The 25,247-nt window shown below is 40.8% G+C and overlaps 1 protein-coding gene across 1 annotated transcript; it reads right to left on the bottom strand.

The window, feature by feature from the left end:
• Nucleotides 1-230: 230 nt before the first annotated feature.
• LOC139434518 (zinc finger protein GLI4-like) lies at nt 231-15,818 on the bottom strand. The gene is made up of 2 exons (XM_071204465.1): nt 15,346-15,818; nt 231-3,702 (listed from the first exon to the last, which is right to left on the bottom strand). The coding sequence occupies exons 1-2, from the start codon at nt 15,632-15,634 to the stop codon at nt 2,648-2,650; spliced, it is 1,344 nt and encodes a 447-aa protein (XP_071060566.1). The 5' UTR covers nt 15,635-15,818; the 3' UTR covers nt 231-2,647.
• Between the last annotated feature and the right edge of the window lie 9,429 nt (nt 15,819-25,247).

The following is a 25,247-nucleotide window of genomic DNA, read 5'->3' as shown; positions in this document are numbered from 1 at the left end:
TCCAGTGAATTACACTTGTGTTACCGGAGCAGGTAAAGCATACAACAGATACTTTCAGCATTATTGGAGCACGAAGTGGAAGCTTGGATGAAACAGAGCAGACTTCTAAACAATGAACAACTTATAAGAAATAAAGTTGGGTTTTATGCGTTCTAATATTGCAATGCAAACCCATGATGTAATGACAGTAATAAAGAATAATTTAGTCATTGAATGCTCATTTCAGTAGATTTAATCAAACACAACATAAACATATTGGACATGGCCTCAAGACTGTAACCTCTTCACATTCTGTTGAAATAGTGAATTACTAGCCATATCTTACACATTGCTGTTTTGAATCATTAATATGTGGATCACAGTTGAACTGGAAGATGTAACATGTATGCCATCTGCTGGAAAGAAGATGTATCGCTCTGTTGGCGTTGTTTGGAAAACAAAAACAGAGTGAAGCTCTCATTTCATAAACAATCTTTGAGTACAGACACCGTCCTGCAGAGAGCACACAACCCAACAGCACGTTTTTGGCCTAGCATCACTTTACAAAACGTTTGCATTAAGACACTAAGACTAGCTGGTCCATTGTAAAGGTCAGTCCACCTTAAATGAGCAGTGGGTGATCAGCAGGTGAAAGGCAGGACACGGGAACTTGGTCCTGAGGAGATGTAACGATTATTAAACAAGAAATAGTCGAGTCAAGGGGTCAAGGAAATTCACATTTGTGATTATTAGCGAATCGGTTGCAGGTGGGTGAAATCAGGCTTAGGGAGTAACGTATTACATGTAACGGCATTAGGTCATCAGGATACAAAATAGGCAAATGTATTCCCTTGTAAAGAACAATACATCAAATCATCCTTTATCTCTATATGGAAACTTGGAGCCCTCAATCCAAAATAAAATGAACTCAAAATGATTGAGTTCATTTAAGTCTTAGATGAATGTTGTGCAACAATGTTAATCCAGTCGTACAGATTATTAGTTCATTACATTTCAGATTATTAGCGGACTATTAGGTGCATTCACACATAATAGTCCGCTTCTCTGGTGCGCACCAGACCACAGTTTGTTATATTGTTTAATTTTTCAGAAGGTTCGGTTTGCGTTCACACGGGCAAAATTCAAATGGACGATAAACTTTAAAGACAAGTCATGTGCTCGGAAATGCTGTTCAACAATTGGTCAGACATTAAGGGCGTAAAAACGCGAATCCCGACAACTTCTACCGGAGCCTCCGCCATGGAGCATCGGCAGGTTATTTTCATGCTGTTGTTAATCTGGAGAGCATATCAACAGTAGTGCTGGGGGGAAACGATTATTTTGAAAACGATTAATCGGGCGATTAGTTGATCGATTAGTCGACTAATCTAACGATTATTTTTCTGTTGTTCAATTCATAAAAAACGTAATGTAAAAAAAACGTAATGTAAAAAACATTTTTTCACGATACTGTGTCTCAGGGGATCTTAATATTTAAGAACCTATTAATGTGTTACACCAGATTAACGGAAATAATCTCAGCTAACTGACGATACAAACCATGTTTACCAAAACAAAACACAAGTCTCATAAGAAGCATCTAAATGACCCCTGAGCGAAAAATGCTAACGGACATTGGCACAGAACTCAAGATAAAAGTACCCTTAATACTTATCGTAGCTGCACATACAAGATATCCGATTAAAGCTGAGACTCCACAGATTATGTAGGTATATAGTATCATCACTGAGTGATCCGGACTCGCGACAGGGGAAGCAAATACAGTCATCACAACACGTACCTTTACAGAGCTTCTAGGGAGATCGTCTCACCACCGTAGCTGTCAATCTGATCAAAAGACGTGTTCAATGGCATTAAAATGAGAAAAATCGCAGCTGAATCGGTTAATCCATAGGTTTTTAACGTCTATGTATAAAAAAATGATTGAATTTATAATCCATAATTCCATTTTAATGTAAAAATCGGAGAGCAAATGCTAGTTGCTAATGGTAGCCACCACAGCTAGAACTGCTTGTTGCTGTGGGTGACCCACGTGTGTGTAGCGACGCGTCAACGCGGAAATATGTCGTCGACGATATTTTGAAGTCGATGCGTCAACGTTGTCAACGCGTCGCTACAGCACTAATCAACAGCAACGGTTTGTATGATTATATAATGAGACAACGTGCGATACAAAACATTAGAACCCATATAATGAGACGTTCTGCAGTAAGGAGGTGCAGGTGGCTCTAACTTTTATGTATAGTTTTTAGTTTGATAGTTGTTTTTACTTTACACGACACTGTTCAACACATCATTCTGCTTCACCCTTTCACTAAAGAAATTAAGACACCCGCATTCTTGTGACATGTAAATACTACGCTTCCTATGTTTTGGTGCGGACTGCGTTCACACCAGCAATGAACCGCAGAGTTCACTAGCAAGCGGTCCGAGACCACCTATTTTATCGGACCAGAGTCCGGTTGTTTAGTTCACTTAAGAGGTCTCGGACTGTGTTCACACCAACCCAAACGAACCGCACCAAGCGGCTAAACGCACCAGGGTTAGATTCAAACGGACTATAAAAGGCTGGTGTGAATGCGCCCTTATATGAATATTGTGCGACAATGTTAATCCAGTTAGACAGATTTTTCTCATGTGTGAACTGTCATAAGATGTATTCATTGTCCTCTCCATCAGCTTCTGTTCCCATGTGTTCAGCTGAGCTGCTGATTGGAGGCTCTGCCTCTCCGTTATCCTCAGTTTGAATTTCATTAAGCTGTGAGGACTGACGACCAACACACTTGTGTCTTTTGAAATCACTATACCATTTAAATCTTTTGTCACAAACATTGCAACTGTATATTTCCTCTCCTGTGTGGACTCTCATGTGTGTCTTTAAACTTATATTCCATGAAAAAGCTTTCTTACAGACTGAGCAGCTGTGTGGTTTCTCTCCTGTGTGGACTCTCATGTGTGCCTTTAAAGATCCACTCCGTGAAAAGGCTTTCTCACAAACTAAGCAGCTAAATGGTTTCTCTCCTGTGTGGATTCTCATGTGTTCCTTTAAATGTATATTCTGTGAAAAAGCTTTCTTACAGACTGAGCAGTTGTGAGGTTTCTCTCCTGTGTGGATTCTCATGTGTCGATTTATACTTCGTTTCTGTGCAAAAGATTTCTTACACAAAGAGCAACCAAAGGTTTTTTTTTCAGCACTACGTCGTGAATCACTGACAGATTCTTGTCTATTTTTCAGTGAGTTTGAGCCTGACCCAGGTTCTCTGGTCTCATTCCAATCAGCACTGTCTTCAGTGTCAGGTTCAGAAGAGTCTCCAGTGTCAGGTTCAGAAGAGTCTCCAGTGTCGTCCTCAGTCTTTGGTTGTAAACTGCTCTCTGGATCTGAGTTCCTGGCTGATTCTGGTCCGCGACAGTCATCTCCACCAGCTTCTGTTTCCATGTGTTCAGTTTGTCTTTGATGAGGCTGAGAGGACTGAGGTTTCTCTTTATCATCTGCACTCTTCACAGGGTCAGGAGTGAAAGTGGACTTGGTGATATCAGCCTCCTCCAGCTCCTGAAGCTGCTCTCCCTCCTGACTGATCCTGAGTTCCTCCTGTTCCTGCTTAATGTGTGGGGGGGGCTCTGGATTTTCCTGGTCCGGACTAGTGCTCCACTCCTGCTGGTCAGGGAGAACCTCTTCTTTAACCTCCACCAGCTGCTGGATGTCTGCAGGAAACAGGAAGCACACAGTAAGAACAAACTGTTAAGTGTTAGCAATTATCTAATCACCATTAAAATGGGAGACATTTTGCAGCCCTAATTAATGTCTTTGTTTTTATACTTTTATATTATCTTTCTTAGTCCCACCTATTGTGTTTTTTTGTTGTCTCAATTCACCTTATGTAGCCCAACCCCTTTCCACTTCCAGTTAAAAATGAAAACGTTTTTTTTCTTCTGGTTTAGCACTTGCTGCAATGTAAACAATGAACCTCTCATTCGCATATAGGCTATCGGCAGGCTAAATCAACCCACATCTGTGTTTTTGCCTGCTCTTGCCAGGATGTCTAAGATAGTTAAACGTTGTGCTGTTGTTGGCTGCAGGACTCGGGACAGGGGACTGCATGCAATGCCATCAGTGGAAAAAGAAATGAATCTGTGGCTAGACTTAATTTACAAGAGACATGTGCCAGAAGACCACGGCAGATTTCTGTTTGTGTGTTCCAAACATTTTATGACGGACATGTTTATGAACTTGTCTCAAGTCCAACACGGATATGCCTCCAAAGTAATGCTAAACCCGGGATCAATACCAACCATCCGGGACCAGGCCAATGAGGACACATCCAATTTTGAAGCTGTACGTTTTTATTTAGCGGTGTTTTTTCTGATAAAGCTATCTCTAGCTTGTAGCATGTAGCTTCGACGTATCAATGTCGCCTCAAACCCAAATAGTAATCGGTTAGGTGTTTATATATTTTTGTAGCATTTTATTTTGTACGCTTTGCTTTGTCTTTTATTTGAATTATCAGGCATTTGCTAACATGTTCAGACATACTGCCGTAATGGCGATCTGTGTGAAGGCTGTAAAGCCACGCCCTAGGCGATAACACAAGTATTTATTCTCCTATTTATTAGTATTTTGTATCTTCTAAAATCATATTGAGTAAGTTATAATAACAAACGTAATCTTCTGTAGGCAAGTGCCGTTTTTTCCAGCGTTATATGTAAAAGCTTTTGTGATTGTAGTCTGTAAGAACGATCAGATATCATCGATCTGTAAGCTAAGCTACGCTACGCTAATGAGACATGCCGTTTTTTTACAGCGTTATATGTAAAAGCTTTTGTGATTGTAGTCTGTAAAAACGATCAGATATCGTCGATCTGTAAGCTAAGCTACGCTAATGAGACATGCCGTTTTTTCCAGCGTTATATGTAAAAGCTTTTGTGATTGTAGTCTTTAAGAACGATCAGATATCATCGATCTGTAAGCTAAGCTACGCTATGCTAATGAGACATGCCGTTTTTTGCAGCGTTATATGTAAAAGCTTTTGTGTGTTTACTTGTTTGCGCACATGAATATAAATGGGGGTGTGTTAGGATACAACACTGTATGTATGCGAGGGGGGACACGCACCACGAGTAAAACTGAGCTAAAGCCCCGTTGGTCAGTTGTTGTTGACAAGGCCTTACCTCTAGCAACAGGCTAATTAGTGGCTAGCACTCATTACAGTCAGTCTACAGAGCTCAGCCCCTCTCCAACACATCATCTGTATTGAGTCAGAAACACAGCATGCACGTTACGGTTCAAAACTAACTCGGATTGGAAAAGGCTAAGCAAAGAGCTTTGCTAAATAGAGAGTTTTGCTAAATAGAGAGTTTTAGCCCCATCTTTTGGGATTTCAGACTATATTTATCCAAATAGTATTTTCTCATCCTGAATACTAATTTGAGATGATTTTGTTCTAACTATGTGTTCTTCTTTACAGGCCAGCACCTCACATACTTACTAATTAGTGACAATTTGTACATCCTTTGCTATTATTTACATTTTTTTGTATCATGGCGGAAATGAAAGACTGTACCTGGCAGCCCTGCACTACAATGAAAACGCTGAGCGTGCACAAGCCACTACATCCACTGGAAACCCTCTGTATAAACTGCAGTTCCCAAAGGCCAGGAAGGGAGAATGCAGAGCAAAACCAGTAAAGACTGACCCCACATTCCGTAAGTGTTTAAAATATTTATTATACAACTATTTACAAATATAAAATAAAAAAAATTAGAAAGAAGTTTCAGTTTTTTACATGCATATACTAATCTAAACCACATTTTTTGTTGTGCTTTTTTTACCATTGCACAACCCTACGTGGCCAACTTGATGGACCTCATCTTCGACCAAGTCTTTGTGGACCCTGCACCATTATGAGCGACCTGACAGGGAAGAGGTCATCGCCGGGTATGCTACACGGTTCAATTTGGCTGCTGTCTGAACCCAACATCGACATTTCACGGATCAGGAAACTCCCTGCGTATCCTGAGGACAACGCAGGCCGGAATCACCACTCTGATCCTGCGTCCAAGGAAGCCCCAGCACCAGCTCACAAAGCTTCTGTAAAAATATTTAGTGTCATTTATACAAAATACAAGTAGGCTACATTTAGTTTTTTTTTATGGGTTTTCTTTAACCGTTGATTTTGACAATAAAGTTCTGAGTTGATATCAAAATGTGTCGTGATTATTCATGTTTGGATGGGTAAAGAATATTCTGATTTCAAAAGCATAAGGTTGTGTGTGTGGACCTTTTTGTCGTACACATGGGTGTGTTATGCCATTGCTGTGTAGTATATAATATAATAGTACATGTACAATGACAGAATGAAAGATTGCATAAAGCCATATACACCAGTATTTATTTCCATGAACAATATTAGCATTCGTTTTACAATTTCAGTCAAAACAAACAAACAAACCACTCACTGCTCTATTTGCCTCAACTGTAGTCCACCATGTTCAGCTCTGTAAATATTCAACGCATTCTGCAGGGAGAACACATCTAGGCACACAAGCTCCAATCCAGGATGGTCCACCATACAGGTTACAGAGTCCTCAAGTTACTGCATCCGTCTTGACACATTGTGATACACATATATTGAATGACATGTGAAAAATGTATTTAAACAGACAACTTAGTAAAGCTGTCAAAAATGTTACCTGTGGTATCTCCATGCAGCACACATTCTCCGTTCAGAAGGCATCGTGGCGCAATTTGCACAAAGAAGTCAATAACTGAGCTTTTAAAAACACATGAAACTACACACATTGCTGACAACTGAGGTGTTGTTGGAGTTATACTTTTTATCATCCTAAGTTATTCAACTTTCCAACGGTTGTTGTACGATGTTGGAAGAAAAGGACTGTAAACTATTAATAAACGCAATGAGGCCATTGTATATATGCTGAAAATATGAATGTCTCCCTTTATAAATATATATATATATATATATATCGCTGTTTTTGCGTTACAAACTGTACACATTGCATTCTTGCTAATTAGCCAAAATATGAACGGAATAAGGAGCAAGCATCGTAACAGAGTAAAATAAATAGGGACAACAGCTTGTCAGCTAACCATTCAGAAACGTCCTGCTGCAACCGAGATTTTTGCACCTCCACCAAAACCTCCGCTGCTTCAGGGTCAATTTCTGAATCAAATTGATAATATGCTTGAACACATGCATTGCTCTGAGATGACATGTTTATTCGACACTCGTAATCACAGCAAGCATGGTAACGTGACTCTCGCCGGCTCATGCCTGCTCTTCTGCAGGGGGGCGTGGTCAACTGCTGCTCAGAATTTTCAAAGACGGGCTTGGAATAGAGCGAAAATTAGCGAAACGAGGCATGTCTAAAAAATGATCTGTTTGGTATTTTGAAAAATAAAATGTATAAATATACCTTATATAGGTATGGTCATACACTATATCATTTAAATATAGCATGATAGGTCTCCTTTAAAGTGGACCTATTATGCTATATTGGAAACATATATTGTAGGGCCATAACTATACAAAACATGTCTGTGAAGTTTTTTGCTTAAAATACCAAACAGATCACCCATTCTAGCCATGCCTCATACTGCTCATAACCCTCATTTGCAGCCCTGTTGCAAACAGGTTGATTCTGCTGCTAGCCACGACCCTTTGTAGCGTCACGCAGCTTTCCCCTGCTACCGGGAGATCTCAGCTAAACGCTGCCGTGATTAAATGCCATGTTATGCTCCTAAGCACTTCAAGCTTTATTTCTGAAACAGTATGGAGCTCAAACGTTTCTCTCTAGCAGGGTTTACCACAAGGACATTACGTTACACATATTCTCTCCAGTAGCCTACAGCGTTAGCTCCATGGCTAGCTCTGAGTGCTAGGATGCTTGCTAATGTAAACACACAGCATATTACTCCCAAAACACACCGCGCATTGTTTCTGATACAGCACATAGTTTGACATGTTTTTTCTTAAGTGTTTACCGCTAGAACAGTGCCATTATATGTATTATATATACACAACAACTTTACTCTTAGTGCCTCCTGCAGACATCCTGCTGAATACACAGACACACAGCTGCGACTGTATACGGAGACGATAGGTCGGGACGTGTCATGTGTGCCGAAGAATATAGGTTGGGACATGTCACTTTTGCCGGAGAATATCGGTTCGGACGGTTAAGGTTAGGGAGCGAAAAGTCTGGATCTGCTTGTTAGCACCCCTCTTTTGTGAGATGTGGGTATGGAGGAAAAGAGAGAGGGTTTTGTTTTCTGACACTTTGTGAGTTCCTGGACACACCGGGGACACATATTTATGTATAAAAAGACGTAAAAAAGTGCATTTTGCCTTATAGGTCCCCTTTAAATAAATAATATCAAAATAATAAATACCAATAAACAAGATCAACACATATTTTGGAGCGCACTTCCAAAGCTACTAAACATATATAAATATGATAACATAAAATTAATTAGACTAAAATAAATTAGATCAAATATGTTGCAGTGCACTGTCAGGACCTAGCAAAGCCAAATAATCGTTTTTTTCTATTATGTTTTCGTAATTGCGATTAAAATACGATGAATTGCACAGCCCTGTATTTTTGTTGGCTCAATTCACCTTATGTAGCCCAGCCGCTTTCCACTTCCAGTTAAAAATTAAAAATGTTTTTTTCTTCTGGTTTAGCACTAACTGCAATGTAAACAATAAATTGTATTTGGCATCGTTCACTGATACACTACGCCTACAGTATAGAATGAAAATACTCTGTTACAAATTAAAATCCTGCATTCAAACCTTATTTAAGTAAAAGTATGCAAGTATCACCAGAACATTTTATGGCACCTTCTTTTGTAATAGTAATGATGGTGCAGTAAAAGGTTCCCCGTCAGTGTTTAATTCATGATGTTTCTTGATTATTTTTGTATGTTGCATTTTACTGCTGTACATGTTCAAAGTTGCGTTGTATAAATGATTATAGATGAGGGAACCTGCTAAATAGTAAAATATGTGTTTTTTATATACAGTACCAGTCAAAAGTTTGGACACACCTTCTCATTCAATGTGTTTTGTTTATTTTAATTTGTTTCTACTTTGTAGATTAATACTGAAGACATCACAACTATGTAAGAACATATATGGCATTATCTAGTATACAAAAAAGTGTTCAAAGTATTATTTTAGATTCTTCAAAGTAGCCCCCTTTTGCCTTGATGACAGCTTTGCACACTCTTGGCTTCTTTCAGTCAGCTTCATGAGATAGACACCTGGAATGGTTTTCAATTAACACGTGAGCCTTGTCAAGAGTCAATGTGTGGAATGAATTGCCTTCTTAATGTGTTTGAGACCATCAGTTGTGTTGTGCAGAGGTAGGGTTAGTGCACGGTGGAAAGCCCTATTTGACTACTGTTGTAATCCATATTATGGCAAGAATCACTCAACTCAGTGAAGAGAAACGACCATCCATCATCACTTCAGTGTTCATTTTGGCAGCTATTTTTGAGTTAGTCTTGGTCTTTAGACGAAAATGGTTATTAGTTTTAGTCACATTTTCGTCCTTTTCATCCTTCATAGTTTTAGTCTAGTTTTAGTCTAGTTTTAGTCGACGAAAACTCAAAACGTTTTAGTCCAGTTTTGGTCAAAATGTTTTCTCTCTTTAAACTAATTCAGTTAGGCAAATACAGGAATCTGAAATTACCTTGTAGAGTGTCTCTATACTTTTGGAACTTCCGTCCCCGGCAGATCTCTGTGTGCCGCTGCAGCGTCTATTAGGCCCCGTCCCCCGCACAAAGACGAAACACAGGGAGATCGCTCTTCCGGAGTGAAGCGAGCGGAAATAATGATATTGCAAGTTAGAAACGTAAGCTGCATTTTGACAGACAAGACCCTGCATTTTGAATGTCCGATAGTCCACCATTAACACATTAGTCCTGTCTCGTCAACGAAAACTAAATGTACATTTCGCCATTGTTTTTATTATCAATAATCTTTTTTTAGCTCGTCTGAGCCATGTAAAAAAGGTTGTTGACGAACATTTTTCATCACAGTTTTCGTTGACGAAATTAACACTGCATCACTTTAAGAAATGAAGGCCAGTCGATCCGGATAATTTCAAGAACTTTGAATGTATCCTCAAGTGCAGTCGTAAAAACCATGGAACGCTATGATGAAACTGATCTGATCCCTGATCTGAGGGAAACATTTGGATTTGGAGCTTACAAATAAATAACTTTACTTTCTGATAAGAAAAACACACAAATGACATGGAAAACAAATCACTTTTTTAATATCAATAATGTCAAACATTATATCATCATATAGTATTACCGTATATACAATGAAATACTCTATTTTTAATAATATCTGTTCAGAAACTAGACAAAAGTTAAACATGTACAAACCACAGACTGTCTGTGTCATGGTGAATACAGTCGCTGCTTTATTTCTGTCTTTAGGACGTTGTTGTGAGTTTGGCAGATACAAGTTAGTTTAGCCTGATCTGATCGAATGGAGATCGCTCCATTCAGAGAACACGCATTTTAAAAGTGTTTCGCCTGCCGTCTTGTCTGCACACTTGTCAAAGCATGGTTTTTACTAACCGTTATCAGTATTTAGTTACTTCGGCCTCATTTTGAACATTACAATGAAAGCATGGTAAAATAGGTTAATTTTGTCGTAGTTGGTTTCCACCACAGTATTTACATGGATATAAGCCGCGCCCCCTCCCCAGCGTCCTGTTTGATGACAGGAGTAAACAGCTGACAGCCACAGTGAAACTCCAGCAGTTAGAGCGATGAGTATATTTGCATCGCGCCCGTTGTGAACGCAGCATAATGCAGTTCATAAACCACTGTTCTGACGCTTTTAAAGCAACTTCGAGATTGTAACAGTATCAGGGGCACACAGGCCATGGTGGCCGGTGAAAATCCTACCCTGCTACCACAGCATTCTGCAGTAGCCAGCAAAATATAAATCATATTCTGGATTATTGAACACTTTTTTGTTTATTAGATAATTCCATACATGTTCTTTCATAGTTTTGATTTCTTCAGTATAAATCTACAAAGTAGAAACAATTTAAATAAATAAACAACTAAGAATGACCCGGGTATATTAACGGCTGCCCAATTATATTTCGCGACCCATTTCATTTTATTTATTTGTTATCCGTCCGCAACCACAACGCCATCTGCGATCGATTAACTTGTTGACAATAATCCCTCACTCTACGCTTCCTGTACCCAGGCCCGGACTGGCCATCGGGAGGACCGGGGGGTTTCCCGATGGCCTGGCCTGTTAAGTGGCCTGCTGGCCTGAGGATTTGTGTGGGTCTGCCTCACACTGGGTGACTGGCTGTCCACATCATGTGACCTGCCGACATGGCCACTGTCATACAGATCATAAATCAAAGCCCTTGATTGTGTGTCATTCAAGCTCTGGATAACTACAGCTCAGGTGATGTTAAGGACTCTCTGAGTGTTTAGATAGTTAACATAGTCCAAGTTATCTCAGTGGGTCTCAAACGGTTTGGTCACCAGTTATGTAAACACATATTTCCATTTGAGGGGGGAGTGATTTGTAAAGTATGCATGAATAAAAAAAATGTTTTAACTAGGTGAAAAAAGGTAAGATACACTTTTAAAACTTGTTGAGAGCTAAAACTACACTGTAAAATATTACCATGATTTCACAATAATTAGCTCTAATATTTTACAATAAATTACAGTTTTACCACTTTACCTGAAATGTTCACAATATAATACTGTAATTTAGAATGTCACAGTGAAATCAATACAGGCACAGTTAATTACTGTGAATGTACAGGATAAATGATTACCAGGATTTTACAACATGTTACTGTATTTTTTCATAGTAAAATACTGTATTCAGACCATCCTCTGTGATAACAGATTAAGTGATTGTCTTGCTTTTATCGCTCTTGCTTGGCTTTAAATAATAATTTCTTTCTTTGGTGCAGGTTTTACTTAAATTGAAAGGGGCACCGCTGCATGTGCCTTAAAATAAACTATGCAACATATAAATCTATGTAAAATTTAAATTGTTGTCTTGGCTTATTGTTTTCAGGTGCTTCCTGGGCATTAATCCTGAGATGGGCTCGAAAGCTCGAAAAAGATGTCTTTGTAGACAAGTGCTCCCCTCCTTGTTTTCTTTTCTGTCTCCCTGCTGCGCCTGGTCTGCCCCTGGCTCCGCCTCTGCCCAGGTGTTCCAAATTCCACTCAGCCATGTATATATAAAGAGAAGCTGGAGGAGAAGGATGTCTGGCCTATCCTAATGCCGGGAGACACTCTCCTTAGAATACCTCTTTGCCATTTTGGGCTGTATTTTTGCAGATGTGTTTATGTTTAGCCTGGAGGACCTGGTAGTCCAGTTTTCGCGGCTTTATTTTGTTTCCCATAGGGTTTATATTGGATTTCTGGTTAGGGGGGAGCTCTGTGTCCTACGGTCCGTGGTGTGGCTGGCTCGCATTCCCTCCTTCTGTTTGTTCCTTTTGGCCAGTCCTCCAGACCTCTTTTTGTTTCCCATTTCGCTTGTGTGAGCTAAACGGCAGATTATCCATAAATGCTCGTTACCAAGTACCAGTTATTGCGTGTATTCTTTCATGTTGCGGGTCTCAGCACGAGCCACTAACGCGGAGTAGAGGTTGGGGCCGTAACAACATGTCCAAGACACTGTGAAATATACTTTGCACGGACCCTCACTATTGCGGTAAGCGTGTTGTAACTTCCGGTTGTTGTTCCGGTTGTTGTTGTCACCTCCGGGTATCCGTTCTGCTGCAGATAGCTTATATTATCTTAACTTAAATTGATCATTTTAAAACTCTTGTTCACGGCAACTGCCTGACGTTGTAATCACACACTACTACAGCTTAAGCACTCACAACTCTCCTTCTTTTAGCGACTGTAACTCCAGTTGCCTACACTCTTTTCGGGTTTGCTAACGGTAGCTACTTTAGCTTAATAGCTAGCCATGGCTCTTTCCCCACCCTCGGGTGTTTCGTTATTCCCCTACCTCCTTTACTGGTACCGATACATGTGTTAAATGTAGTATATTTGTTAGGTTGGAGGCGGGAATCATAGCCATAGAAGCCCGGCTCCACATTTTAGAAAGTAACTCAGCTACAGTAAAGCCCATCTATTATGAGACACGTGAATTTAGAGACCGAAGCCTCCACAGTCACATGCATTCCAGGGGCCAGAGCGGGCAACGTTGAGGCGCATCTTAAACTGCTGGCTAAAAATAAACGTAAATACAGTAGGATTGTTATTCACGTCGGTGGTAATGATGTTCGTTTACGCCAATCAGAATGGACCAAACTTAATGTGGAGTCGGTGTGTAGTTATGCTAAATCAATGTCGGACACCGTAATCTTCTCTAGTCCCCTCCCCAATCTGATCAATGATGACATGTATAGCTGCATGTCATAATTTCAGCGCTGGTTGTCTTGGTGGTGCCCAGCAAACAATGTGGGCTTCGTAAACAATTGGACAGCCTTCTGGGGAAAACCTGGTCTGATTAAGAGAGACGGCATTCATCCTACTTTGGAAGGTGCAAATCCCATTTCGGCAAACATTTCAGGGCTTTGTGGACTTAATCCATGACAAACTGGAGTTGAGACCAGGAGGCGGAGTCGCAGTCGTACACGCTTCTCTGCGCTCTCTCCTGGGCAGTCATCCATAGGACTCCCGAACCCAATAAAATACCCAAAATGAACAGTGTGTGTCTGCCCAAGGACAATTTAAGGTAAAACCTAATAGAGGTGTCATACATAATAACCTAATAAAAGTAAATGTAACAACTACTACAGTGCAACAAAACAGGAAGATTAAATGTGGTCTCTTAAACGTAAGATCTCTAGCATTGAAAGTCTTGGTTTTAGTCTTATGCATCCGACCTGGAAAACTTTGCAGCCAATCTTATTTGTTACAGTGTATCGTGCGCCAGGTCCTTATTCAGAATTCTTATCAGAATTCTCTGAGTTTTTATCAACTTTGGTTCTTAAAACAGATAAGGTAATTATCGTAGGTGACTTTAATATTCATGTTGACGATGATAAAAATAGCCTTACTGTTGCATTTAACTCTGTATTAGATTATGTTGGTTTCTGTCAGAGTGTAAATAAACCAACCCACTGCTATAAATCACACTCTCGACCTTGTTCTGACTTATGGTATTGAAAATGAGCAACTATTAGTCGAACCGCATAATCCTGCTTTATCCGACCATTTCTTAGTAACTTTTGAAGTACTATTACTAGACTACAAACCATGCAACTAGTAGCCAGTCATTTACTGTAATTTTTCAGCCAAACATTTTACAGTGTAGTCTTTGCTGCTGCCTCAAAGAGGAGCAGGGGGAGAGGAGGAAGAGGGGGGGGAAGGAGGGAGAGGAGGGAGACAGGAGAGTCTGATTCAGGAGCCTAGACACACTCACAACTATAAATGAACCGAAAATAAATAAATAAACAAGTTTCAGTGTTTTTTCATATTGGATATGGTATGTTATTGGTTATGGCCATGTTCTTATGATCATTGAAATGTATACAGTTTTGTTTCATATAGGTGTTCCCATAGATCTAGTCTCTTTATTTCCCTCTGAAAATGCACCAGATTGATGCATTTAGCATGCCCCCAGACCGCCCTAGAGGATTTGAGGTCAACCCCCACTTAAAATCACATGGACAGGTTCCTAAATACATTTAAAAAAAAGGTTTAAATAGTAACCCATGTCCATATGTTTATTTGTGGGTAGTAGATTTAAACTATAGGGCTATCACTATGGGCAGCAACGCTGTAAATATTGGCAAATAAATACAGCAAAATGGCACAAAAAAAACTGGTAGTGGCCTGGCTGGGTGTATAATTTCCGGCCTGAATTATTGTCTCGGTCCGACCCTGACTGTACCTTTTCGCTCTGCCATCGCGTGAAGGGTCTGCTCACCAGGGACCCACAGAAAGGTTGATGTTAATGTTGACGCACGTCACAAAGCCACGTCACAACGCCATAAAATGGCATATTATTCAATGTATGTATTTTTATAAATATATTTATTTTGGTAGGTTTGCTCTTCCGTAATAAATTATAATTTGTATAATAAAGTACAATTGTCTAATAATACTTTTACTTAAATAAGATATGAATGTAGTACTTTAACTTGTAATTGAGTATTTTCACAGTGTGGTGTTTGTACTTTTACTTCAGGATCTACTACCTGCAGCAAGTGCTGATAAAGGGTCTAAAGTGTTATTAATGTGATAATAAAGTGTAACTGAAGAGTTTAAAGTGTTAATTACGAGTAAAGGGAACATACCTGCTCTGTGTATCCGAAGCTGAGGCGGTAAATCAGCGTCCAATAGTTTCTGGAGTCTCTCGTTCTCCTCTTTGGAAAGAGACAGCTCCTCCTCGTGCTCTGCTATCGTTTTTTCAAACAGAGCAAATATCTCTTCAGCAGCAGCAGTGAGTCGCTGCTTCTTCAACGACAGCAGCATTTGGACTGTACTCATGTTTACTAGATCACCTTTTCCTGCAGACTCCGTTAAACACACAGTTTCTCTCTCCATCTCAATCTGACTAGTGTTGCTCACGTTTCCAGCTAGCATGCTAAGCTAGCTCCTATAGTTCGAGGTAAACGCTCCAGAAAAAAGAGCACTGAGTCCATTCAGAGGTTTATCCAGACACACAGATGATGGATCAGTAGTGCTGGAGCTCACACACACTTTATCTGGAACACAGAGAGAGAGAGAACCGTAGCGACGAGACGCCACCTTGATCCAGGATCTTCTTCTTCTTCTCTCCGTTTTTTAATGGCGGATCGCAAACAGCTTTTAGTTGCATACCGCCACCTACTGTACATGAGTGTGAATCATTATGTAATTCCATCTTTAATAAAACAAAATAGCGAAAAATAAGGAACCATCAAATAAATAAAACAAAATAAAACAATCCTTCATGATTTATTGTAACCTATTGTTGAATTATTTTTCCTACCCCAGTTTCACTCAGGAAGGTAAACAGTGCCTTTCTGGTAGCTCTTACTCCCTCTCCTTCTGTTCCCAGAATACCAACCACATTCGACTCCCTCTCTGCCTCTAAAACGTTATACTTTAGTTTTTCTCTTTATAGGTGTCCCAAATTCATAATATATGATCTACTTTTTCTTTAACTCCACAGTTCCTACACTTGTCACTGTCACTTTTCCCCATGACATACAGCGAGTCTAGCTATCATGATTTCCCCCTTCTGTTTCTTTCTTTATAAATATTAATTGTATTTGTCTTTTGTACTTGATAATACTCTTTGCCTTTCTGGTCTTTCTCCCACCTTTTCTGCCAGATCTCCATCCCTTTTTTCTTAATTACTGCTTTTCCTTCTCCTTTTCCAAGTTGCACTGGTAATGTTATTTCCTTTTGTAGTGCACTTCTTGCTAATTTATCAGCTCACTCGTTCCCTTTGCCAGGAACACATGAATGTAATGGAGTTTTGGCGATTAGGCCCCGTTGTGCAGGAGTATCATTCGGGAGGGGAGAACCGATCCGATGAAACCCCCCGGGGTCTAGACACTGGTGGTGTTGAATGGATAGTTGGGTTCGGTCTGAAGGGGAGTGGCTTAGCTTGACCCTGGTGGTGGTGAATGGATAGTTGGGTTCGGTCTGAAGGGGAGTAGCTTAGCTTGACCCTGGTGGTGGTGAATGGATAGTTGGGTTCAGTCTGAAGGGGAGGGGCTTAGCTTGACCCTGGTGGTGGTGAATGGATAGTTGGGTTCGGTCTGAAAGGGAGTGGCTTAGCTTGACAGAGGAGGCTTGTTTGAGACAAGCAAGACCTGCGCAGACCTGCGCAGACCTGCGCAGTTGCGATCAACGTCTTGCTAGTGCGTTGCATGATAGTTAGTCATTTTGTCCGACTTGGGCTGCAGTCGGATAGTTTAAAAATCAGCTCCTAAGTTCTAACCCTATCGTCTATTCCTTCATCTCTGAGTGAAACGTCACGGGGTTAAGGGATAGTGGATAGGAGAATTCAAAAGGACTTAGGAGAAGAGACTGCGGTACTTTAGAGAATCCGAATGCACTTTCACTATCCGACGTGTTTATGATGCGCCAGCGGACGTCATGAATGTGCGTCTGCTGCTGTGGGGAAGCTATGGAAACCACAGTTTTCTATACAGCGGACTACAACATGGATGTTCAATAAGAACGAGGGACTACTGTAAACTCATCTAGAGACTCTGCTCCGTGCTCTGATGCTGCTGCTTTGCTTTATGAACGTGGACAACAGAGAAACATATTCTTCAGGACCAAAGTTGGAATTGAAATACAAAAGGAAAGTGAAACGTATGCTCGTCACCCTCTCCCTCCGGTCCACATGCATTAATACAAATGATCCCAATACGTATGATTGATGAACTAAAGATCTTAAAATCAATACAGATGTATTTATTATAAACGTTAGTCCTTACCATCTATCACTGTGTATATCACCATTCAAACATCTTTTAAAAGTTGAACAAACCCCACACAGCTCAGTGAAGACTGAAATGTTGACTTTATTTGATAATTTCAGTGAAAACTAACATTCATATTTCTCTTTTTGATTATAATACTGATGAACGTTCAAAACAAAGCACTTTGGCAACTTACCACCTATGTTTTAAAATGCTTAATAAGCACCGTAACTTTCATGATATCATTTCTCGGTCATAATCGGTTGTTTCCGTGAGCGGCCGACTGTTGAGTGACGGCAAATGCTGCGGCTGCAAGGCATTGTGGGGCAGCATTTTCGCTTCTCCTGTCGGTTAGGGAGGTACAGTGGTTCCTAAGCTAAAGGAGGTTATGAAGGAAGTTTGAAACCTCCTTTCCTTTCATTCTCATCATTCTAGAGAATTCGAACGGCACTTATCATGGCTGCCACTGAGGGACTTCCGGGTCATTTCACTCCTTTAGGAAGGTGCCTAAGCTAAATGGACTATTCGACTTCAGCCTTGCTCTGGAGGCTCGCCCACATGAGACTTTGAAATCTCGCGGGACAAAGACGCCCGCAGCCTTGAGAGCGAGGCGAGGCGAGTTGGCGCAGTTGCTCTCCACGAGCAGCGGAAGCTAAATGCTTGATGGGAAACGGCTCGCTGGTATCTCGAGCTGAGCGCTCATTGGTGGTTTTTACCACGTGCTGCTGATGAAACTCTCCAATTGGCTGGCAAAAGTTTGTTGTTGATTTGTGTCCGTTTTACGTCGCCACATCCATTCCCATTTTTCATCATTGTTCCACAATGTTTATCATCATGAAATTAATATCTATATATTTTATACTATACTGCTTACCGTTTTCATACTTTATATATCTTAGCATATTCATACACACTGTTCATACTGCTCACAGGCTGATATCTCGTGTATTCATACCCCACTGTTTATTCATCATTCAATTCATTCTATATGTTATTCTGTAGATTGTGAACATTACTTTCCACTTCACTGCTTGTTGCACCTGCTTAGAAGCTAAACTGCATTTCGTTGTCTCAGTACCTGTAATATGTGCAATAACAATAAAGTTTCTTTTTAAGTTAAACCAAATCATTCAAATAAAATCTATTGTAATGTAATGATTTGGTTTAACCTTATTTATTGAATACATCATTTAAAATGGCAAGATTAAATCAAATTACATCCATGTTGTACACATCATAAATCTTAAAGTGGCAGCTAAAGAATTAACACAGCAGCAGGTCTGTTCAATTCATGCTCATTCAGCTTCATGTGTGCGGATCTGAAGGACTGATCATTTGTAGCATGTCCACCTATCAGTTTTGCAAACATTAAGAGGGAGGAGCATTTCTAATGATGGAACCCAGTCACTGGTGTGGTTCATCATCATGACTGGATTAACAAACCTATATAAAGCAATGGAGATCACCTTTGTCTACAGTGGGTAAAATGGAATTTCCGCCATTGCAAACCCAGCCAGTCAAGCCGACTCCGAGTCCGAGCTGTCCGATTTAAGACAAGCTTTTTGACACCTCCCCCGGCTGCGATCGGCTACTCTCGTCTACTTTCGAGGCGAGCCGCAATGTGTCTCAAACAAGCCTAGGGATAGGAGGTGAAAAGGGGTGGAGGAGGGTTGTGTCGAGTCACCTGAAATTACAGCTGTCAGAGGGGAGAGCAGATTTAAAAGGTCTAGCGGAGCGCTATGATAGGCTTGTGAGAATAGAGCGAAGTGATTGGTTAAGCTGGGAAGTGAATCCCCCGATCAGTTATTGAGAGGAGAGAGAGTAGTAACATGGAAATAGTGAATAGAGGTTTCTCAATACTCACATCTCCCCACCTCGACTCCTCGACTCCTCGACTCCTCCGGGAGTGACCCAGAAATGAATTTCAGCGCGACATTTTGAAGGACATCTCATTTCTCTAAATGCACATCAAGAACCGAGGATCCAGCATCGATGAGGCTGTCTGGAGGAGCTCTAACCGAGGATACACTGATGGTTCCTCCACGGCACCTCCGCGGATGCATTTCCGGGAACGGTGGTGGCGTGACGCACGGCCGGACTTATCTCAGCCAATGACAGCTCTGCATGCATCCCCTGGATATTATTTTAGAAACTGCTTTCATCGCGTTGCAATGTTTCCAGAGAGAACAGCTGTGAGGTCCGTGCAGAAAGCAGAGCAGTGTTCTGATATATATCACTCAGTATAACAGGCCTACTCTCTTTATTTGCTTTAGTTTAGTAGATATCTACAAACAAAGAGTCGATATTTTTCTAAGACCATTTAGTGCTTCACATAATAAAATACACAACGGCATAGCCTGATTATGCTTTACGAGCTGTAGGTGCGTGCTGTACAGTGTGTAGGTGTGCGTGTTGTACAGTGTGTAGGTGTGTGTGTTGTACAGTGCGTAGATGAGGCGGACAGACGGGTCTCAGTTGGTTTGGTGTCCTCTGTTTACTTTTAATACTTGTAAATACAACTTTTGGCCCGTAATTTCAATTTCCCATTTCAGCGACCAGAGAGAGGGGGGGGATATATCCAGTCTCTGATTGTGTTACGTTATTATGAGCTCTCATACTTGTTTGATTCTGAAATTGTATATATTTATTTAAATATATATGTATTATAAATATATGTGTGTGTGTGTGTGTGTGTGTGTGTGTGTGTGTGTGTGTGTGTGTGTGTGTGTGTGTGTGTGTGTGTGTGTGTGTGTGTGTGTGTGTGTGTGTGTGTGTGTGTGTGTGTGTGTGTGTGTGTGTGTGTGTGTGTGTGTGTGTGTGTGTCCGCATCTGTGGCCTGTTATTGTCTCATTATACCGCACTGTGAATGAATCAAAGTAAATATATAAGTCTTCATGAACACATCTGTCCATCAGACAGAGGGCTGCTGTGCCTCCTGTCATCATTAATGGACGTCTCTTTAAAATGACCGCTCAGAGGAGAGGAGTTCTCATTTCTCTAACCGCCTGCTGCTTCCCCTCCTCTCTCCTCGGTTCCCCTCCTCAGTCCTCCGCTCGCATCTCCTGTGGGCGGGACTAATTATCGAGGAGGGGAGTCGAGGAGGGGAAATTTGAGTATTGAGAAACCTCTAATGAATGAGTAAAGAAGGTCTTCCTGGTTGAACTTATGCTGAGCTTCATTTGTATGACCACTTCTCCACTTTCTTAATAGCTCTGCATATCTTCTCAAACACATATGGAAAATGTCTTCCCCTTAACCATATGGCCCCGTCATCGGCATACAGCGCAGATTTGAAGCATCCGTCCAAATGACTGAATATGCCATTTATCATAATGTTAAATAATATCGGGCTGATTGAACTCCCATGGGGAATATCATGTTCTATACTGAACTCTTTTGAAACCTCTGCCCCTACTTGAACTTAAACATTCTCCCTCCAATGCCCATTTCACTTAATCTGATGAGTAACCCATCCCTCCACATAGAGTCATAAGCCTTTTCAATTTCAAAATATACTATTGCCATAACCTCTTTCATTTGCAGGGTCTATTTCACCTTGTTGCTTACTCTAATCAAAGCATCTATTGTGGATCTTCCTTTACGAAAACCACTCTGAAAATTACTCAATAACCCTCTTAGTTCTAAGACGTGTGATAGTCTATGCACTATCATCTTCTCCATCCATTTACACAAGTGTGATGTAAGTGCTATGGGTCTGTAGTTATTGGAATTAGAAGGATCCTGGCTTATTAAATGGCAAAATGACTGCCGTTTTCCAACTACTTGGTAAAACTCTGTTTCTCCAGATTTTATTAAATAGTCTCAGGACTAATTTGAATGTTTCCACAGGTAGCTGCCGGAACATGGCATAGCAAAACTGATCGTGTCCTGTTGCTGAGTATCCTGTGCCTTGTAAAGCTACTTTAAGTTCTGATATGGAAAAGTCTACATCAGAGCTGATTTATCATCCCGTCTCTTTTCCCTCACATTTTCTCTTAATATACACTCTTTTTGCTGTCTGTGTTTGTCATCAAGGTGATCCCCACTATGCACCGCAACAAATGCCCTACCCTGCCTTCACTTCATTTGACACTGCCACTTTATCCCCTTCAATCAAAGCGGGAATTGTAACAGACTTCCTTTTCCCATTCATCCGTTTAAACATAGACCATACATCCCCTACTGTACTCCTCTTCCAATGGTGGAACAAAACTCTCTCCATGTGTATTTTACTGTTTTACGGGCTACTGCGCTTTTTCTTTGATAATCTGTAATATTGTCTTGTGACAAGTTTTTCTTGAAAGACTTAAATGCCTTGTTTCGTTCTTTAATAGCTCTGCTACATTCCTCATTCTCATGATTGTAAAAACTGGGTAATGATCACTTCCTATGGTAGAGTCACTTTTTACATACCATTCACATGATTTAACTAAACTATCCGTCACAAGTGTGAGGTCCAAACATGATTTTGTCCCCATATTCACGTCTATTCTTGTTTTTTGTCCATCATTAAGGCAAAACAATTATCTTTCCTCGAACATTTATTCTACAACATCCCCATTACTGTCTGTTTGAATGCTTCCCCATAGGCTGTTGTGAGCATTGTGAGCCGTCACTGCTATTGTCTGCAAAGTTTCAATGTGAAGATTTTTACACAGGTTGTAGGAATTGATAAGCTTTATGTGTCCTTCTTTCCTTGGGCTGCACATTTCTACTATGACACATTCCTTGTCTTCAGGGAATGGGACTACCCTATAGACCAGCCCATCCTTTAGGAAAGTAACACACCCTCCACCATTTTCAATCAATCAATCAATCAATCAATCAATGTTTATTTATATAGCCCAATATCACAAATGTTACATTTGTCTCAGTGGACTTCACAGTTTGTACAAAATATCAGTATGACAATACGACACCCTCTGTCCTTAGACCCTCACATCGTACAAGGAAAAACTTCCGGAGAAAACCCACAGTTTAAAGGGAAAATGGGAGAAACCTCAGGGAGAGCAACAGAGGAGGGATCCCTCTCCCAGGACGGACAGACGTGCAATAGATACCGTGTGTAAATTGAAAAGATAATACATTTGCAACATAGGTAGTCCAAATGTTTGGAAATGCATGTGTGTATAATAGGAAGATGAATCCACGAGGATATCCATCCAGGACCTATGATCCAGGACCACAGCCACGACTCAAGATCCAGGGCTCGCGATCCAGGACACAGGACCGCAGGATCATCCATGACTCCGGATCCCAGCGTATATAGACACCAAAAAGAAAGACATTTGGGGAAGCTGGGTTAATCGGAACATGAGAGTACACAGGTAGAGATAGAGAGAATGAAGAAGTAAGATGTCCCCCGACAAACTAAGCCTATATCAGCAAAACTAGGGGCTGAATCTAATCAGCCCTAACTATAAGCTTTATCAAAAAGGAAGGTCTTAAGCGCACTCTTAAAAACGGATAGGGTGTCTGCCGCCCAAACACAAACTGGAAGCTGATTCCACAAATGTGGAGCTTGATAAGAAAAGGCTCTGGCTCCCATTGTACTTTTAGAGACTCTAGGAACAACCAACAACCCTGCATTCTTGGAACGCAATGCCCTAGTAGGACAGTAGGGTATAATGAGTTCTTTAATGGCCAAACTAACTATAAAATAGACATTTTACACTGAGAATAAAATGAAGTTCGGCCATGTTTTCTTTTTCTGCAGGGAGAAATGTGAAGATCATGTGACATAGACGACAGCCATTGGAATGAATGGTGAAAAAAAACGTAGGGATCTTACAATTTCAGAGGCGTTTTTGTAGAAATACTACGTCCTACGTTGTGGACCAACGTAGTTATTACACATTTTTTTATGAGACTGGGTTGGATGTTAGGACAGGATATCATTTTTACATAAAAACTCCTTTACTTGTTCACTCACTAGGCGTTCGAGCACCTTCGCCAGAACTGATAATTTAGAGATTGGCCTATAGTTATTTAAAATAGTTGCTTCCCCTCCTTTCAGTAAAGGCAAGACATAAGCAGACTTCCATACTTTTGGAAATGCATTTGTGCTGAGGGAGAGGTTAAAAAGAGTAGTGAGAGGAGGAGCAATATAATCTGCAGCTATCTTTAAAAAGAAAGGTTCTAAGTTGTCCGGGCCAGCCGGTTTCTTAGGATCTAACTTAGATAATGCTTCATGAACAACATTGACAGTAAAAGGAGTAAAACTGAAAGGGTTTTCCAGACTACATTGTTCAAAGTTACGGATTGGGGTGTTCACAGCAGCAGAGTTAGTGACAGAATCAAACATGAACCGCAGGACACAAAATGCTCATTAAAGCAATTTAGCATAGTGGCCCTGTCTGATCTAGAGCCAGATGCTGTGGTAAGGCACGGAGGTAGCTCATTACAGATTTCACCGGTGGATATCGATTTTATGGCTTTCCAACATTTCCTAGGATTATTTAGGTTTTCTGTGGTAACTGATAGGGATGCTCCGATCGCCAATTTCGGGGCCGATCGCCGGAATTAGTATCGGCCGATACCGATCTGATCGAGTGGGCGGGGCCTAAATGGAAGATTTAAACATCACTTTAAATGGAAGATTTAAAGTGATGTTTAAATCTTCCATTTAGGCCCCGCCCCCGTTTAAACTCAGTTAATGGGGCTCATTCACTGGAGCTTCCACAAACAACAATCAACTTAATTATTACATTCAAATGATGTACATTATTCAAGTTTACATTCACTTTGGATAATAACACGGGAGAAATTAGCGGAAGCGCTCTCTTTTCCTCTCTCCCTCTATCTCTCCCCCCCCTCTCCCCCCCTCTCTCTCTCTCTCTCTCTCTCTCTCTCTCTCTCTCTCTCTCTCTCTCTCTCTCTCTCTCTCTCTCTCTCTCTCTCTCTCTCCTGACAGCCTGTCAGTATCTCATGCAGCTCACTGATCCAGTAATGAGTGAAGAATAAATATATTTATAATAACTAGTTTAGCTTGTTCCAGAGGTAGATACAATAGCTAAGTGTGTTAGGTCTAACTCTTGTGTGTTTCGTTCCGCTTACCGGTCCGGCAGGCGGAGCTGCAGGATTTCTGCTTCACACACGTTGCATACTGCTATTTTACTGTCTTTTTCGGACACCTTAAAATAATGCCAGACCAGTGAAGCCATTTTGGCGAGCTTGTTTTGCCGCACACAGAGAAAAGTGTCATGTATTTTACGTCATGCAATCGGCTCTCGCGATCGGCATGTTTAGAGAGCACCGATCGATCGGTAGAGAGTGAGTATCGGCCGATCTCGATCTGTGATCGGAGCATCCCTTGTAACTGACAAATAGTACTTCGACTTAACACTTTTGACATGTGAAGTGAAGCTATTTCTTAGCTGCCTAAAACGCAGCCATTCTACCTCTGAGCCTGATTGCCTAGCCTTTGCCCAGGCCTTGTTTCTCTCATGAAGGAGACTAGACAGTTCAGCAGAAAACCAAGGATTGTCTCGTCCCTTTACTCTAAATGTACGCAGGGGTGCATGTCTATCAATGATCTCCATAAAACCAAGATAAAAATAAGACCATAACGTTTCTACATCAGCACACAGATCGATTTACCCCCAATCAAAGCCAAACAGATCATGTACAAAACCCTGCTCCACAAAATGTTTTATGTCTCTCTTAATAATAATACGAGGTTTAACCTTTTGAACCTTAGTGTCCCTAATTGTGGCTACAGCACAGTGGTCACTCAGATCATTCGCAAATACTCCCACAGATAAGTATTTATAGGG

This window comes from Pseudochaenichthys georgianus, chromosome 9, assembly GCF_902827115.2.
Source record: "Pseudochaenichthys georgianus chromosome 9, fPseGeo1.2, whole genome shotgun sequence".
Taxonomy (NCBI): Eukaryota; Metazoa; Chordata; class Actinopteri; order Perciformes; family Channichthyidae; genus Pseudochaenichthys; species Pseudochaenichthys georgianus.
The sequence above is the reverse complement of the archived record's forward strand: the minus strand, read 5'-3'. Positions and strand labels throughout refer to the sequence as shown.